An 18,015-nucleotide genomic window follows, 5' to 3' on the forward strand; every position below is an offset into this window, starting at 1 on the left:
GATGTTCTTCAGGCACTGGTTGTGCCTGGGGTCTGGACAGTTCTCCTTCCTCGGTGCCCATGGGGGGTGTTACCCACACCTTGACATCCAGTATTTCCAAACCCTCATAACCTCTTGTCTACTATACCCATAAACAGTAAATGTTTTACTGTATTTGACTTATGTAATGCATTTTTCAGGATCTACTGGTATACCCAGTAGATCCTGATAGTCAATACCTGTTTGCCTTGACTTGGGACCGCTGCCTATATACCTGGACAGTCATGCCCCAGGGTTACAAGGAAAGCCCAACCTACTTTTCACAAATATTATAAGTTGATTTACCTGAACCAAATTTTGAAGAAAATTCTGCTGTGCTCCAATATGTGGATGACCTCTTGTTCTGCTCTTCCAACTCAGAGAAATGAAAAAGGCACTGTCTATATTTATTGGAACAACTAGCAAAAAAATAAAAAAAAAGTCTCTAAGAAAAAACGTCAATTCTCCCTAACAGAAGTGAAATACTTAAGACATTTTATTTCTAAGGAAGGGCTACATTAAATCTAGACAGAATAACTGGCATTCTTACATTCCTTACTCCAAAAACTAAAAGATAACTTAGGGGATTTTGAGATTAGCTGGCTACTGTCATAGCTAGATTCCTAACTTTTCTCTCATGGCTGTGCCTGGCCAGCTGGTATCTTATGAGATACTTTTACTCTCTCCCTCACATATACGATCTTCATCATAATGCTCTTAATCTCACTTTCCTGCTGCCTAAAGTGACTGATGAGATGCCCTGTGATTGTATATCACTAACAGTATAGCTATTGATGCCCAGACAGGATTTGAAAAAAAAAAAGACTAGAGAATAAGAATGTTGATGCTATTTGGTGATAGATCATATCTAAAGGATAAATACTGAAAAATGGGCAGGCTATGCTGTTGTGTCCCTTGAGGACATTACAAAAAGGCTTTCCTTAGGATGGTATCAGCTCAGCGGCTGAATTAATAGCACTCACTAGAACCTGTCAATTGGCCAAAGATCAGACAGCTAAAATTTACACTGACAACCACTATGCTTTCAGTGTAGCTCACAACTTCAGAATGTTATGGAAACAACAATGTTATTTGACTTCCTCTAGATATCCTACTAAACATGGCTCTCAGGTCTCTACCCTTACAGAAACCATTCAATTACAAAAATAAATTTGGCTATTAGTAAGATCCCTAGACATTCAAAAACTGAGTCTCTGGAGAGTAAGGGAAGCAGCCTTTTTACTGATGTGGCGCAAAGACAGCTGCCCTATTACAGTATGAGATGAAATTATAGAAGTAGCCATGCTTAAATGGAGCTCAATTAAAAGAGAATGCCAAGATGCTCAAGAGCGAGCCTCAGAAAAGGAAAAAGAAATATGGTTAGCAGGCTGGATGTGGTGGCTCATGTGTGCAATCCCCACACTTTGAGAGGCTGAGGCAGGAGAATCAATTGAACCCAGGTGTTCAAGACCAGTCTGGGCAACATGGTGAAACCCTGTCTCTACAAAAAAAAAAAAAAATTAGCTAGGCATGTTGGCAGGCACCTACAGTCCCCAGTTACTCCGGAGGCTGAGGCAGCAGGATTGATTGGAGGCAGGAGGATTGATTGGGCCCAGGAGATTGTGGCTGCAGTAAGCCATGATTGTGGCATTGTACTCCAGCCTGGTAGACAGAAATGATACCATGTCTCAAAAAAAGAAAGAATGAAAGAAAAAAAGTGAGACGGGGGAAAGAAAGAAAGAAAAACAGATGGATGGATGGAAAGAAGGAAGGAAGGAAGGAGGGGAGAGGGAAGGAGGGGAGAGGGAAGGAGGGAAGGAGGGGCAGAAAGGAAGAAAGAAAAAGAAGAAAGGAAGGGAAGGAGGGAGGGAGGGAAAGAAAAAAGAAACATGGTTAACAAAAGCAAACATTCCCCTCTACCACCACCACTTGCAACCTATGGTATGGACTCAATGACAAACCCATTTTGCCTATAGAATTTCAATTTCCTATGTTACAACACTTCCATGAGCTTATATACTGGGGACCTAAAAAAAATGTATGAGAAAAACAATATTACTGAAAACCTTCACCCACAATAGCTTATAGGTTTATGCTAAATATCCAAATTGCCCCAAACATAATCCAACCCCTTTGTGAGTTGCAGAGGCACTTCTCCTTCTGCTGGACCCTTTGATATTTGGCAAATACATTTTGTTCAATTCTCTCCTGTCCAGGGATAGAAATTCATGTTAGTTATGATTTGCATGTTCTCCCACTGAGTTGAAACATTCCCAAGCAAAAGAGCCACAGTGCAAATTATAAGAAAATGTCTGTATTCGTCCATTCTCAGACTATTATAAAGAAATACTGAGACTCGGTATTTATAAAGAAAAGAGGTTTAATTGGCTCAGGGTTCTTCAGGCTGTACAGGAAACATGGAAGCTTCTGCTTCTGGAGAAGCCTCAGGAAACTTACAGTCATGGCATAAGTCAAAGTGGGAGCAGCACTTCACATGACCAGAGAAGGAGGAGGGACGATGGTGGGGGAACATGCTACATTCTTTAAACAACCAGATCTCACAATAACTCACTCACTCACTATCACAAGAACAGCATCAAGGGGATGGTGCCAGACCATTCATGAGAACTGTACCCCCATGATCAATCATCTCCCACCAGGCCCCACCTACAACACTGAGGATTACAATTCAACATGAGATTGGGTGGGGACATGGATCAAACCATTTTATTCTACCCCTGGCCCCTCCGAATCTCATGTCCTTCTCACATTGCAAAATAAAATAATCCGTTTTCAGCCATCCCCCAAAGTTTTAACTCATTCCAGAATTATCTCAGAAGTCAAAAGTCTAGTCTGAGATAAGGCAAGTCCCTTCTATTTATGAGCCTGCAAAATCAAAAACATATTAGTTACTTCCCAGATACAATGGGAGTACAGGCACTGGGTAAATACTCTCATTCCAAAAGGGGGAAATTGGCCAAAAGAAAGGGGCTATAGGTCCCATGCAAGTCCAAAACCCAGCAGGGCAGTAATTGAATCTTAAAGCTCCAAAATAAACTCCTTTAACTTGATGTCTCACATCTAGGGCATGCTGGCGCAAAAGGTGGGTTCCCAAAGCCTTGGACAGCTCCACCTTTGTGACTCTGCAGCGTTCAGCCCCTATAGCTGCTCTTGTGGCCTGCCATTGAGTGTCTGTGGTTCTTCCAGGTGCACAGTGCACACTGTTGGCAGCCCTGCCATTGCAAGGTCTGGAGGATGATGACTCTCTTCTCACAGTTCCAGTAGGCAGTGCCCCAGTGAGGGCTCTGTGTAAGGGCTCTAACCCCACATTTCCCCTTCACACTGCCCTAGCAGAGGTCCTCCATGATGGCTCCACCCCTGCAGCAGGCTTATGCCTGGACATCGAGGCTTTTCCATATATCTTCTGAAATCTAGGCAGAGGCTCCCAAAACTTAACTCTTGCACTGTGAGCATCCACAGGCTTAACACCACATGGAAGCTGCAAAGACTTACAGCTTGTACCCTCTGAAGCATCAGCCTGTACCTGGGCCCCTTTGAGCCATGGCTGGAGCTAGAGCAGCCAAGATACAGAGAACAGTTTATTATTTATTTCACAGCACACTACTGGGAGATGAAGACATCAAATGTCATGACCTCTAATTGGGTGACTACATTTATTGGAAAAGACATCAGCCTCACTGGAAGGGACCTTATTAGATACTGTTGACTAATCATTGTCCAGCTAAACTTGAAGGATTTGATTCTTGGGTTCACATTTCTCATTTTAAAAAATCCCCAACTCCTAAATGGACTTCTGAGCCCCCTGGAGATCTTCAGTTAAAATTTTCAAAGACCCCTGACTCCTCCAAAGACAAGAAGAAGACAACAACAGGGTATACAGTGTGTCCCAAGATACCAGACCATTCTCATACAATAAATTTCTTATATAGCTGGGCATGGGGTACATATCTGTAATCCCAGATACTTGGGAGGATCATTTGAGCCTGGAAGTTTAAGACCAGTCTAGGCCACATACCAAGACCCCATCACAAAACAAAATAAAACAACAATTTCTTCTGTATATGCCTTCTACTCTCATGCTTTTCTCTTATACTGTCTAAATATTTAATAACACCCCCTCTGTGGAGGACAAAGTAACTCCACCTTAAAAGCTAATCCAGCTGGACACAGTGACTCCTGCCTGTAATCCCAGAACTTTGGGAGGCCAAGGCAGATGGATCACAAGGTCAGGAGTTCAAGACAAGCCTGGCCAGCCTGGTGAAATCCTGTCTTTACTAACAAAATACAAAAAATTAGCTGGGCAAGATGACGCACACCTGTAATCCCAGCTACTTGGGAGGCTGAGGCAGAACTGCTTGAACCTGGGAGGTGGAGGCTGCAGTGAGCCAAGATCTCTCCATTGCACTCTAGCCTGGGTGACAGAGTGAGACTCCATCTCAAAAAAAAAAAAAAAGTTAATCCACCATGTTGGCTTCTAACATCGTCTGTTCTGAGAAGGCCTCTAAGTTTTCCAGTTTATCTATCGTTCAGTGTGTAAGACCAAGTACTATAAATCCTGCCTTGAAGTAAAAAAACCTTGATATTATCATACTTCAATTGTCCTACACATTCTTTCTAAACCACCCCTTCCCACTGGTATATAAGCCTTGGGTCTTAGGGGTCATGATAATAGGCATCCACCATCTTGTCTTACTGCCACTGAAGACACAGACATGGCTTCTGTTAGTAAGTGCCTATTAAATGTTCCTTCTTAATACAAAACTGGATTTGTCAGCCTCTTTCTTCAGCCTCTCAGCTTCTGTGGACTTTGGGGTAGGTTTCCACATTTCTGCTCCCCACAGAACACCTTCCTTTATTCAATACTCTCCCCATACATTTGGAAATAACTAATTTGATGAACATAAATATGGAATAGACCCTTATTTTTCAATATCAAAATGACATTGGTATTCTAGTGTTAATCCCTTGGAACCAACCTAATGTTCCTATAGCTTATGGTACTTTCTTTTCAGATACATTATACTGTCGGAAATAGTATAATATATTTCTATCTAGATTCCCATTTAAAAAGGAATATCCAGAAAGTCCTTCCCAATTCTAGATCTGGTTGGTCTATTTTTAATACTTGACAAATGGATCATTATGTTTCTATAGATATCAGTTACTGTGCAAGGTTCCCAGGTATAAGAAAAGACAGCAGCAACCTGTGTGCCCTGTCACAGTATCTCTTGACTAAGGGGACAGAAACCTTGCTTTTGTGGTTAGAAACAAAAAAGTTTAATGTAACCTGGAATCACACAATAGGAAGCACTTCGTGGACTAGGATCCCACTAGATAGTAATTTAGGACTCACTCAGAAAAAATATGGGAATTCCTATGACACACTCAGACTAAGCTCTATTTAGAAGTAGCTACCATTCGCTTCATGTTGACTTGGAACACTCAATATTTTGGAGTCCATAACTTACACCCAAACTGCACCTCTGCCATAAACGCCCAGTGGCAACAACATTTTTGGTAGATATGGCAACAACGGCCAAGTAAAGTAGAGATCCTTAGGGGCAACAGATGCAGGATTGGGGGTGTTAGGGCAAGTCAAGGGTGGATATAATGAAAAAAAGGCATTCTCAAAAAAATATGTCAATACCTAAATTTAAGCTAAACAGGGTACTCTTCCAGGGAATAAATAAAGGCTAGGCAGCTGCCTGAAAAGATAATGATGCTATTTTAATGTGGTAAATCGAACTGCTCAATTTATGAGGGAAAATGCTAAGGTCCAATAGTGAAAAAGAGCATGTGTCCAAATTCACATTTTTTTAGTTCTATTTTTTATTTTTATGGATTTAGTGGTACAAGTGTAGTTGTGTTACATGAATATATTTGAGTAGTGGGGAAAACTGGGCTTTTAGTGCACCCATCACCAGAATAGTATATATTGTATCTAATAGGTGGTATTTCATCCTGTCTCCCCTACCCTTGCACTTGGAGTCTCCAGTGTCTATTATTCCACTCTGTAGGTCTATATGCACCCATTATTTGGCTCCCACTTATAAGTAAGAAAATTTTAAATTTTGTTTGAGTCATTTCACCAAAGAAAACAGTCTGCGGTTCCATCTACGTTGCTGCAAAACACATTTCATTTTATTGCTGAGTAGTATTCCATTATACATATATACATAATATTTTTAATCCAGTCATCTACTGATGAACACTTAGGTTGATTCCATGACTTTATAATTGGGAATAATGCTGCAATAAACATATTAGTACAGGTGCTTTTTAAATATAATGATTTCCTTTCCTTTGTGTAGATACCCAGTAGGGAGATTGCTGAATCAAAGAGCAGTTCTGTTTTCAGTTCTTCAAGAAACTTGTGTTTTCCATAGAGGCTGTACTAATTTACATCTCCACCAACATATATATATATATATATGTTCCCTTTTCTCTGCATCTTCACCAACATCTATTGTCTTCTTTTTATTTTTTATTTATAAATTTTTTATAGTTTTGACTTTTATTTTAGATTCAGAGGGGACATGCACAGGTTTGTTACCTGGGTATATTGCATAATGCTGAGTTTTAGCCACCTCTAGACATCCCATTAGGATGTTAGGTATGATTGGTCCTGTCACGCAGGTACTGAGCTTACTACCCAACAGTTTTTCAACCCTTCCCCCACACTCCACTCCTGATAATCCCCATTGTCTATCATTGTCTTTATATCCATGAGTACTCAATGTTTAGCTCTCATTTATAAGAAAACATGCAGCACTTGGTTTTCTGTTCCTGCATTCATTTGCTTAGGATAATGGCCTCCAGCTGCATCAATATTGGGGCAAATGACATGATTTTGTCCTTTTTTATGGCTATGTAGTATTCCATGGTGTCCATGTACCACATTTTTCTTAACCAATTCATTGTTGATGGACACCTAGGTTGATTCCACATCTTTGCTCTTGTGAATACTGCTGTGATGAACATGCAAATGCATGTGTCTTTTTGGCAGAATAATTTATTTTCTTTTGAATAAATACCCAGTAACAAGATTGCTGGGTTGACTTGTAGTTCTGTTTTACATTGAGAAATGTCCAAACTGCTTTACACAGTGGCTGAACTAATTTACATTTCCAATAGTGTTTAAACATTCTCTTTTCCCCAGAGCCTCACCAGCATGTTATGTTTTGACTTTTTAATAAAAGCCATTCTGACTGGTGTGAAATGGTAACACATTGTGGTTTTGATTTGCATTTCTCTGATGATCAGTGATGTAGAGCATTTTTTCATATGCTTGTTGGTCATTTGTATGTCTTCTTTTAAAAAATGTTTGTTCATGTTCTTCATGAGAAGGGCAGTATGGTCACTTTTTAATGGTATTTTTTTCTTGTTGACCAGTTTGAGTTTCTTGTATATTCTGAATAGTCACCCTTTCTCACATGTATTCTTTGCAAATATTTTCTCCCATTCTATAGGTCGTATGTTTAATCTGTTGATTATTTGTTTTTTCGTGTAGGAGCTTTTTAGCTTAATGAAGTCCCGTTTGTCAACTTTTGTTTTTCATTTTTGATGTTTCCTTTTGAGGACCTAGTCATAAATTATTTGCCTAGGAAAATGTCCAGAAGAGTTTTTCCCAGGGTTTCTTCTAGGATTTTTATAGTTTCAGGTCTTACATTTAAGTCTTAAATCTGTCTTGGTTAATTTTTGCATATGATGAGAGACAGGAGTCCAGGTTCATTCTTTTGCATATGGCTCTAAAATTCTCTTAGCACCATTTATTAAATAGGGTACCCTTTTGCCAGTGTACATTTTGTCAAATATCAGTTTGTTATAGATATGGGGCATTATTTCTAGTTTCTCTATTTTGTTCCATTGATCTATATGTCATATCTGTTTTTATACCAGTACCATGCTGTGTTGTTTACTATGGTTTTGTATAATTTAAAGTCAAAATGTGCTACCTTTAGCATTACTCCTTTTGTTTAGGATTGCTTTGGCTATTTTGGCCCTACTATGGTTCCATGTGAATTTTAGGATTGTTTTTTCTAATTCCATGAAGAATGATGTTGGTAGTTTGCCAGGTATTGTGTTGAATCTGCATTTGCTGAATTTGTATTGCTGAATCTGTATTGTTGAATTTGAATTGCTTTGGGCAGTATAGTCATTTTGCCGACATTAATTCTTCCAATCCTGGAGCATGGGATGTTTTCCCATTTGTTTGTGTCATCTATTATTTCTTCCTTTTTTCTTTCCTTCCTTTCCTTTCTTTTTCTTTTTACTTGAGACAGAGTCTCACTTTTTCATCAAGGCAGGAGTATATAATCATAGCTCACTGTAGCCTCCAATGGCTAGGCTAGGATCCAGTAATCCTTCCACCTCAGCCTCCTGAGCAGCTGGGACTACAGGCATGCAGCACCACGCCCAGCTAATTTCTTTGGTTTTGCAGAGTTTGCAGAGACAGAGTCTTGCTATGTTGCCCAGACTGGTCTCAAACTTGTGACCTCAAGCAATTCCCCCACCTTAGCCTTCCAAAGTACTGAGATTACAGGTACAAGCCACCTCACCTGGCCTGATTTCTTTCATCAGTATTTTGTAGCTCTCCTTCTAGAGATCTGTATTAGTCTGTTTTCATGTTGCTCATAAAGACACACCCTAGACTGGACAATTTACAAAAGAAAAAGGTTTAATTGGACTTAGAGTTCCACTTGCGGCTGGTGAAGCCTCACAATCATGGCGGAAGGCAAGGAGGAGCAAGTCCCATCTTACATGGATGGCAGCAGGCAAAGAAAGAATGAGGAAGGTACAAAAGCGGAAACCCCTGATAAAACCATCAGATCTTGTGAGACTTACTACCACAAGAACAGTATGGGAGAAACTACCCCAGTGATTCAGTTATCTCCCACCAGGTCCCTCCCACAACACATGGGAATTACAGGAGTACAATTCAGGATGAGATCTGGGTGGGGACAGAGCCAAACCATATCAAGATCTTCCATCTCTTTCAACAAGATTAATTAATATGCTAATTCACATAGAAGCTGAGGCTGTCTCCAAACATCGCCAACCCTCTTAGATTCAGAAACACAAAGTTCACACTTATCAAAAACAAATGGACCCCCTTTCCTCATGGAAATTTACTACCAGGGGTTGTAGTCTAATTGACTATACTCCCACAACTTTAACATCCCATATACATGATAATCAGGCCTACAATATAATATAACTAGTTAAAATATAAATCATATTTAAGAGTACCCACATTCTTCCCATGTGCAGTTGAGGGGCCATATTACAAAAACAACATTTGGAACTTCATTTCTGTTTTAGATTGTACACAGATTCAAGACGAATGTTATTGTCTACAAAGTGTTTAAAATCCTGAAATTACAGAAACATGGCTTTAGTCTCTACCCATTCAAAATAATATGTAATATATGGTAAAAAAGATGTTTTTCTTGAGAAAGAAATATAAATGAGACTGTGACCACCTTAGGCCTCACAATCAGACAACATTTAAGTCATAGTGCTATTTGGTGCAAAACTGGATTCATAAAAAATTACTTTGGGAACAAAACGGCACAATAATATAGTTATTGATAATCAAATATTATGGGTATTAAAACTCAGTCTTCCTCAGGTTATACACCCAGCTAACTTCCTTGAGGACACTTTCTCACTCTATACTGAGTCTGCGTTCCCAGGCTTAAGTCCTCAAACTTGGCCGATAATAAATCTAACTATGATTTCTTTAAGTTTTAGAGCTTGTTAGTTCACCTTTCCGTCTGCAAATCGTTTTTCTCATGTGCCTCTGTCTTACATCGATTTAATGTGTAGACAAGCCAAATAACCTAGAAGGCTAGAAAGAAACAATTTTTCCTCCCCTACAACTATTTCCTCTCGTCCTCTGGCTGAAAGTTGTTCCACGTCCCGGGAAAAGAGGGAGCCCCACCAGGCAGCACCATCCGCTCCACAGAGTTGGAGCAATTCCCCCAAGAAGCTCCCCTACGGCCCCCATCCCCGCCGTCACCCCCAGAGACAAGCAGAGGAAACGGCATCTATCCCTTGAAAGACAGTAGGCAGGCAAGAACAACTGCAAGTCCTTCTGCTGCTCACACATAGAAGGAAAGGATGGCGGAGGCGGCGAATTGGAGGTAACAGAAACCTGACGACTGCGGCATAAGGAACACCTCCCCTCTCCAGCGTAACTCCGAGCCATCTTAGCCCTGTTGTCATAGCACTTACAACGGATGCCACTGCGCAGGTCACGCCGCGCCGCGCCTCCTTCTGGGGACTGCAGTCCAGAGCGCCTGAGGCGAGTAGGCAGAGACCGACTTCTGAGCCGGATGCAGTTGGAATTAGATTTCTACTGGGCGGGCCTGGAGTGAACCACAGACTAATCCTCATTAGTAGAGAGGGATAATTACTGCAATCCTCTGCCCCGTCCTGGCAGCAGTTCCTCGGACCCTTTTTCTGCGTAAGGCCCGCCACCAGCCTGGGCTACGGGTGCTGGCCACGCCCCTCCCGCTGCGTCCCCGCCTCTCCCATCGATCCGTGTGGGTGGGGCTTCGTGGGGGCGGAGCTATGAGGCGCGGGGCGGGGCGGCGCGGTCTAGTCCTTGGTGCTCTGGGATCCCGCGCTTCCGAGACTCACAGTCGCCTGGAGTCGCCTGTTTTTTTCCTGCGAGGACGCGCATGAGGGCCCAGTCCATGGACCGCGCGGCCGTAGCGAGAGTGGGCGCGGTAGCGAGCGCCAGCGTGTGCGCCCTAGTGGCGGGGGTGGTGCTGGCTCAGTACATATTCACCTTGAAGAGGAAGACTGGGCGGAAGACCAAGATCATCGAGATGGTGAGTGTGGGGGCTCGGCGCGTCCAGAGCACGCGAGGGGCAGGTTGGGCCTCTTCCGCTTGTGCTGAGCCGCTGCTCGGCGCGACCGGGAGCCGCCGGCGTCGCCTGTCAGGGTGGGGTCTCGCTAGCTCGGGACGCGCAGCTTGGGGGACCCGGCCGCCCCGTGTGCTGCCACTCCGGGGCTCGTTGACCAGGGCTAGGTCTCCAGCTGCGGCCCTCGGCTGCCTGTGGCCTTTGTTACGTTTCCATTTGAAGGAGCAAGGCAGAAAATAGATGAATCGGATACAGGCTGCCTTGTGCTGCAAAACCCGTTTCTCTAGAGATGTGCTGCATGTCCCGGGCAGGTCGCTCCCTCTCCCTGACTTGCCCTCGCCCTGCCCGCGCCTCCGCGTCAAACCGTTGTGGCTAAACCAGTTGCAATTCCCGCAGAGAACTAGTTGTTTATGTTGGGGCTGCCATGAGTTAGATTATGAAAATGTGCAATAACGTTTTACAATAATGACAATGAACTCAGGAGAAAGTCGGGATAGTTTATTTTGTATTTGAATGTATTCCTTCTTGTCTCAAAACTCCCATGAAGTATCTCTGTGTTCATCTTAACCCCCCAAAGCTCTTGTATACATTTTCGAATTTCATTTTTTATTGAAGAGGGTGTCTCAAGAAATCCGTTTGAGATACATTATAAGTAATTTGTTTCAAAATTGAGGATATTTAGTTTCGTTTGTATTTTAATTGGATCCCACTCAGAAGGACCGTTCTTGCACAAACTTGCATGCTTATATATTTCCAGAAATGCATAATTCTGGGTATACGCCCGATCATGTGCTATAAATGTGAATATTTGGGGTCAGATGATTATGATAGAAAAAAATTTACCATCTACACTAAATAATATAATTTTAGGTTGTAGTACTTGGAATTTCTCAACACCTGCAATATGTTCAAACTGATGAAAAGACACGATTTGTCCTGTTGGTTGTATTGACCCCAGGTTGAATGCAGACATATTTGCATAAGTAAAAGTAGCCAGTGTCCCAGCTATTTGGGAGACTGAGAGGAGGATCACTTGAGTCTGGGAGTTCAAGGCCATAACCACAGCTGTGAATAGCTACTGCACTCCAGCCTGGGAAACACAGCAAGACCCTGTTTCTTAAAAAAAAAAAAAAAAAAAAAAATCTCACTTGTCTCATAGTCCAATAATATTCCTTAATTTTGAATTAATTTATTCTTAAAGGGTCTTAATAATTCTAAAGGCTTATTAAAATTCATTTCCCCACCTCTGTATGCCCACAGCAGGAAATGGTTTTATTTCAGAAGTTTCATTTTGCTCTTGTTGCTTTCCTGCTTAGGAAACTTCAAAGGCTTTCTTTTGCCCACAACTTAAGCTTAATAATGCCTATTTAGGGGAAAAAAACAAATATCATGTCTTCCTGTGTGTGCTTAAACTGTGGATTGGTCTGTTATACCACTTCTGTAAACCAAGTAAGATTAAAAATCAATGTTTTCACAAAATCCTTCAATGATACCATCATAGGAAAGTTTGCTATCTTTGTGACAAATAATGAAGACCTATCAAGAATACCAATTTATTTGTACTAAAGAAATCAGTCAATATTTGCATGTACATGTAATTATTAATTCAGATTGTAATATATGTATAACCTGCTAATGACTTTTCAATGGAAAAAGTGAGAAGAGCTTTATGTTAACTTTTATAATTTTAACAGGTTGCCTCTTCAGGTGGGAGAAGTATTTGACTGGGGGTCAGAAGACCTGGGTTGGAATCCTAGTTCTATCTTTACAATCCTAGTTGGAAATGTAGGTCTGTTCTGCCCATCCTCTACCCTCCTCCCTCAGAAAAATCTCTGCAAACCCATGATGTCCAATAGACGTAGCTTGTATTGGTCACAGCCGATAGAGTTAACTACCTAAAAGTTGGGCCTATCTAACTGGCTAAGAAAACCAATGACTTCCAGGACTTGGCTCAAAATGATGCATTGTCTTTCAAGAGTTTTTAATTGAGAGACTTGGAGAAGTTGCTAGTGGGTTGTGTATGCTACAGCTGAAATATCCTGTAGGGCAGCAAGATTAATGTACAGAGGAAGCTAGTCATGGCCAGGCATGGTGGCTTACACATGTAATCCCAGTGCTTTGGGAGGGTGAGGTGGGAGCACCCTGTCTCAAAAAAAAAAGAGAGAGAGAGAATGCGAATCAAGAAACTGAATTGTAAAGGAATTTTATAAAGCCATTATAAAGATTTCGCTCTTTATTTTACAGGCAACAAGGGATCATCAAAGGTTTGCTTTGGCAGGGTATGGTGACTCATGCCCACGTACCCAGCACTTTGGGAGGCTGGGGCAGGAGCATCCCCTGAACCCAGGAGTTCGAGACTAGCCTGGACAGCATAGGGAGACTGTTTCTCTACAAAAATTTAAAGCATTAGCCAGTGCAGTGGCATGCACCCGTAGTCCCCGCTACGTGGGGAAATCTCTTGAGTCCAGGTGGTTGAGGCTGCAGTGAGCCATTATCATACCACTGCACTCAAGCTTGGGTAACAGTCACCCAGAGTCTCAAAACAAACAAACAAAAAAACCCAACACTGTGTTTTATGAAGATAAGATAAGGTGAATTGGAAAGGAAGATCCTGGAAAGAAATAAATGTAAGAGGTTTGCAGTATTCCTTGTGACAGTTGATTAGGGGCCTTAAACTATGCCACTAGCAACAGGGATGGAAAGAACGGATCAGGAGACAAACATTTCAGAGATAAAATCAACGGGACTTTGTGGTAGTGCAGACTGTAAAGTCATACAAACTTTAGCTTTAAATCTAGTTTTTCTCATTTATCAAGCCATGTGAACTTGAGCAAGTTACTTAAGCTGAGTCTCACATTTTTCTTCTATTAATTGGGAGATAATGATAGTACCTACCTCATAGGTTAGTTGTGAAGATTAAATGAGATAACCCAGTGCCTAGAACATAATCGGTTTCTTTCAGAGCTTATGTATGATTAATAACTATAAAGGGATTAATTATAAGGAGAAATAACTTTAAGGTTATCAGGTAACTGCTGATTCTGGGTTATGTTATAAGCTAAGATGAAGAGGAGGAAAAAGGGGCAGTTTTGGAAAGTGGCCAGGAAGTAAAGGAAATGTGGAATAACAAGCTCACTTTAAGTCATATGAAATTTGAGTTGATCAAAGAATGACCAAGTAGAAATGTTCATGAATTAGTTAATATACTTGAAGTGCTTAGAAAAGTGCCTGGCCCATAGTAACCAATATATACATTACTTATTATTAGCAACAGCAACTAAAAATGAAAGGCTGGTGCTCTAAAGATAAGTTGGGGCTAGAAATGTGTTTTCCAAAATGTCTTGCCTCTCAATGGCATGTGTGGGGATGGATATGATTTCTCATCCATTGTTTTACAAGAGAAGAAAACAGAAAATTTGGCAAAGCCTAACATTTAAGGAGTGTTCAGTAAAGACACTGAAAGCTGTCAGAGGTGGACTAGCAGGAAGTGTTTCAAAAGAAGGGGCAGAATTAGCTGTGTTCATCTTTTCTAAGGTTAGAAGTTGACGACAAGGTTAGAAGTTGGTCTTAAAGGCTATGGTAGCAGTGGGTTGAGCTGCCATTGGTAAAACAAAGAAGTGAAGAAAAGTAACAAATGACTGTTTAACTGAGGAAACAGTTGTACTGATGATGGGTATTTTGTCTTGTTTTTTGAATGGTTGCCACATGAGTATGTTGGTGGGCAGAGGATTAGTGAAAAGCAAATGGTTAAAGAGGAGGAGAAAGAATTTTCAGTCTAGCAAAGTTCCAGGGAAGATGTGGACAGGTGCCTTTTGAAGGGAATACAGAACATCTCTGTCTTTCCTGGAAGAGTGTTCTACCTGTATTGAGTTATAGTTACTTATTCTCTATATTCTTGTTTATGTTACATCTTATTATTTGCAGCCTTAGATTAATTGCCTCCACCTACTTCATTCTGTCCTTCTATCCAGCTGATCTGATATGACATATAGCTCAATGGAACAAAATAGAGAAACTAGAAATAATGCCCCATATCTACAACATGGAGAAACCCCATCTCTGCTAAAAACATAAAAATTAGCTGGGTGTGGTGGCGCATGCCTGTAATCTCAACTACTTAGGAGGCTGAGGCAGGAGAATCACTTGAACCCATCAGGCAGAGGTTGCAGTGAACCAAGATCACACCATTGCACTCCAACCTGGTCAACAAGAGTGAAACTTGGTCTCAAAAAAAAAAAGAAAGAAAGAAAAAGAAAACAAAATATCAGATGTTTTCTGGTTATTATACTGAGTGAATCAAAAGTCCACTATTGAGTCTGTATTTAAAAAGGAACGGAGAAACAACCCAAGTTTTAAACAATTGCTTTAGTGAATCAAATAGGCATTTTATTTTATTTTAGACTAGGTCTCACCCTGCTGCCAGGCTGGAGTGCAATGGAGCGATCATGGCTCACTGCAGCCTCAAACTCCTGAGCTCAAGCAATCTTCCCACTTCAGCCTCCCAAGCAGCTGAGACTACAGGCACATGCCACCACACCTGGCTAAGTTTAATTTTTTTTTTTTTTTTTTTTTTTTTTTGTAGAGACAGGGTCTCACTATTCGCCCAGGCTGGTCTTAAACTCCTGGGCTCAAGCAATTTTTCCACCTTGGCTGCCCAAAGATGTGAACCATCATGCCCAGACAGACTTTAATATCTACATATCTCAATTTTTGAATTCTTGATTTGTTTATAAAACATTTTCTCTGAATTCCTGTGACATTTCCTAATGATTTCTCATAATTTAGCAATTTATATAGTGTCTTGTATTGTTTATTATTATTTATGTTTCTTGGGGGTCTGGCCGTGTGCTTTGCTTTGTTTTGTTTTGTTTTGTTTTTGTCTTATTTATTTTTGAGACAAGGTCTCATTCTGTTGCCTGGGAGTGCAGTGGCATGTTGATAGCTCACTGTAACCTCAAACTGCTGGGTTTAAGTGTTCCTCCTGCCTTAGCCTCCCAAGTAGCTGGGAATATAGGCATGTGTCACTATACTTGGCTAATTTTTTATTTTTTGTAGAGGCAGAATTTTGCTGTGTTGCCTAGGCTGGTCTCAAAACCCTTGGCTCAAGCAATCTTCCCACTTGGCCTTCCAAAGTGCTGGGATTACAGGCATGAGCCACCTGACTGGCTGGTCTGTTTTAAAATTAGTTGCATTCAACTAAGAGAAAGAGAGACCCCAAAACAATGGCTTTAATAAACAATAGCTTTTATTTTTCTAATGGAATAAGAATTACAAAAAACAGGCAGTTGCTTGTATTAATTAGGGCCATAGGATATCAAGGAATAGGTCTTACACATTTACCTTGTCTATTCTTCATGATCATAAGATAGTCGTTGCAGTCATGGCCAATGTGTCCATGTTCCAGGCAGCAGACAGGTGGAAGCAAGGAAGAAAATACCTGTTTCTGCCTACAGGTCATTGGAGAGAACAAGGCTACATGGTCACCTTTATGTAAGTGAAGCTGAAGTAGGGTTTTGCCATGTTGCTCAGGCTGGTTTCAAACTCCTGGGTTTAAGCAATCCTCCTACCGCTACCTCCCTGGGATTATAGGTATGAGCCACCATGCCCAGACCATTAAACCCTTAATATTATCAAAGACTATATTCAAGATGATCTTGAATCCCCAAATTTGCAAACATGGAAGTGTTTGTACCAGGTATATATGACTTTGTCCTTTCAAATCATGTTTGTCACATGTTTCCTGTAGATTATCCTCATGCCACAAGTTAACCACATTTTCAACTTTTATCTAGTGAGCCACTTTTATGTTAGCTAAAAACAGTTACTTCCTGAAACAGTTTTAGTTTTACAATTTTTTTTCCTCTTTCCTTTTGTTGTGAATTCATTTACCTAACAGATGGAGCCCCCTTTGAGCTGGATACTTACATTTTAAATTTATTCAAAAATTTTTTTCTGGCTAAAAGCCATTATTTCTTTCATTCATTCATTTATTTTAAGAAACAGTATCACGCTTTGTGAGGAAGGCTGGAGTGCAGTGGTACAATCATAGCTCACTGTAGCCTCGACCTCCTGGACTCAAACCATCCTCTCACTTCAGCCTCCTGAGTAGCTGGGAATACAGACATGTGCCACCATGCCTGCCTAATTTTATTTTTAGAGACAGGGTCTTGTGGCTGGGTGCAGTGGCTCACACCTTAATCCCAGCACTTTGGGAGGCTGAGGCGGGCAGATCACGAGGTCAGGAGTTTGAGACCAGCCTGGCCAACATGGTGAAACCCCATCTCTACTAAAAATACAAAAATGTGCCTGTAGTCACAGCTACTTGGGAGGCTAAGGCAGGAGAATCGCCTGAACCCAGGAGGCAGAGGTTGCAGTAAGCAATGATCAAGCCATTGCACTCTACCCTGGGCAACAGAGCAAGACTCTGTGTGGGGGCCGGGGGTTTGGGTGGGGGTGGTGGGGGGTTTGTGGGGAGAGGAGAGATAGGGTCTTGTTATGTTGCCCAGGCTCGTTACATCTTTAAATCCTTTTACTTTCTTCACCTGGGTTACCAATACTAGCCATTAAGTGGTCCCAGACCATGACGTCAGCATTGGGCAGGAATCATTAGATATGCAGGTTATTTAGCCCTACCCCAGACAAACAGTCAGAAATTTTGAGGTTGGGCCCAGCAATCTGTTTTAACAAGCCCTCCAGGTGATTCTGATGCATGCTAAAGCTTGTGAATCATTTAAACAATTCAGATTCTTACCACAGCAAAATGCAAATTTTACGTGTAACAAAACTTCCTGGCTACTTGCTCACAAATAATAATTAGAATGGGGGCTGCCAGACAATTACTAAATAAAGAGAGAGTGTTGAGGATGTAGAAAAATAGGCACTTTCATTTACTTTATTAAAGGCAGTATACATTGGTCAAATGAATGATGGTGCATTTGTATAATAAAATATTAGGCCGGGTGCGGTGGCTCAAGCCTGTAATCCCAGCACTTTGGGAGGCCGAGGCGGGTGGATCACGAGGTCAAGAGATCGAGACCATCCTGGCCAACATGGTGAAACCCCGTCTCTACTAAAAATACAAAAAATTAGCTGGGCATGGTGGTGC

General features: G+C 41.3%; 1 protein-coding gene across 3 annotated transcripts in view; it reads left to right on the top strand.

Annotated features, from left to right (window-relative positions):
• The first annotated feature begins 10,622 nt into the window (after positions 1–10,622).
• Positions 10,623–18,015, top strand: part of NT5C3A (5'-nucleotidase, cytosolic IIIA) — a 42,244-nt gene continuing 34,851 nt past the window's right edge. Inside the window, exon 1 of one of the 3 annotated variants that reach the window (XM_032286843.1) lies at positions 10,623–10,877. In XM_032286843.1, the coding sequence (XP_032142734.1) occupies positions 10,725–10,877 (153 nt within the window). In that variant the 5' untranslated portion in view covers positions 10,623–10,724. The remainder of the gene's footprint in view (positions 10,878–18,015) is intronic. The other 2 variants (XM_032286838.1, XM_032286840.1) reach the window with 2 other exon arrangements.

The sequence above is a fragment of the Sapajus apella genome, unplaced genomic scaffold (assembly GCF_009761245.1).
Source record: "Sapajus apella isolate SASKATOON/1434 unplaced genomic scaffold, GSC_monkey_1.0 scaffold19, whole genome shotgun sequence".
NCBI lineage: Eukaryota > Metazoa > Chordata > Mammalia > Primates > Cebidae > Sapajus > Sapajus apella.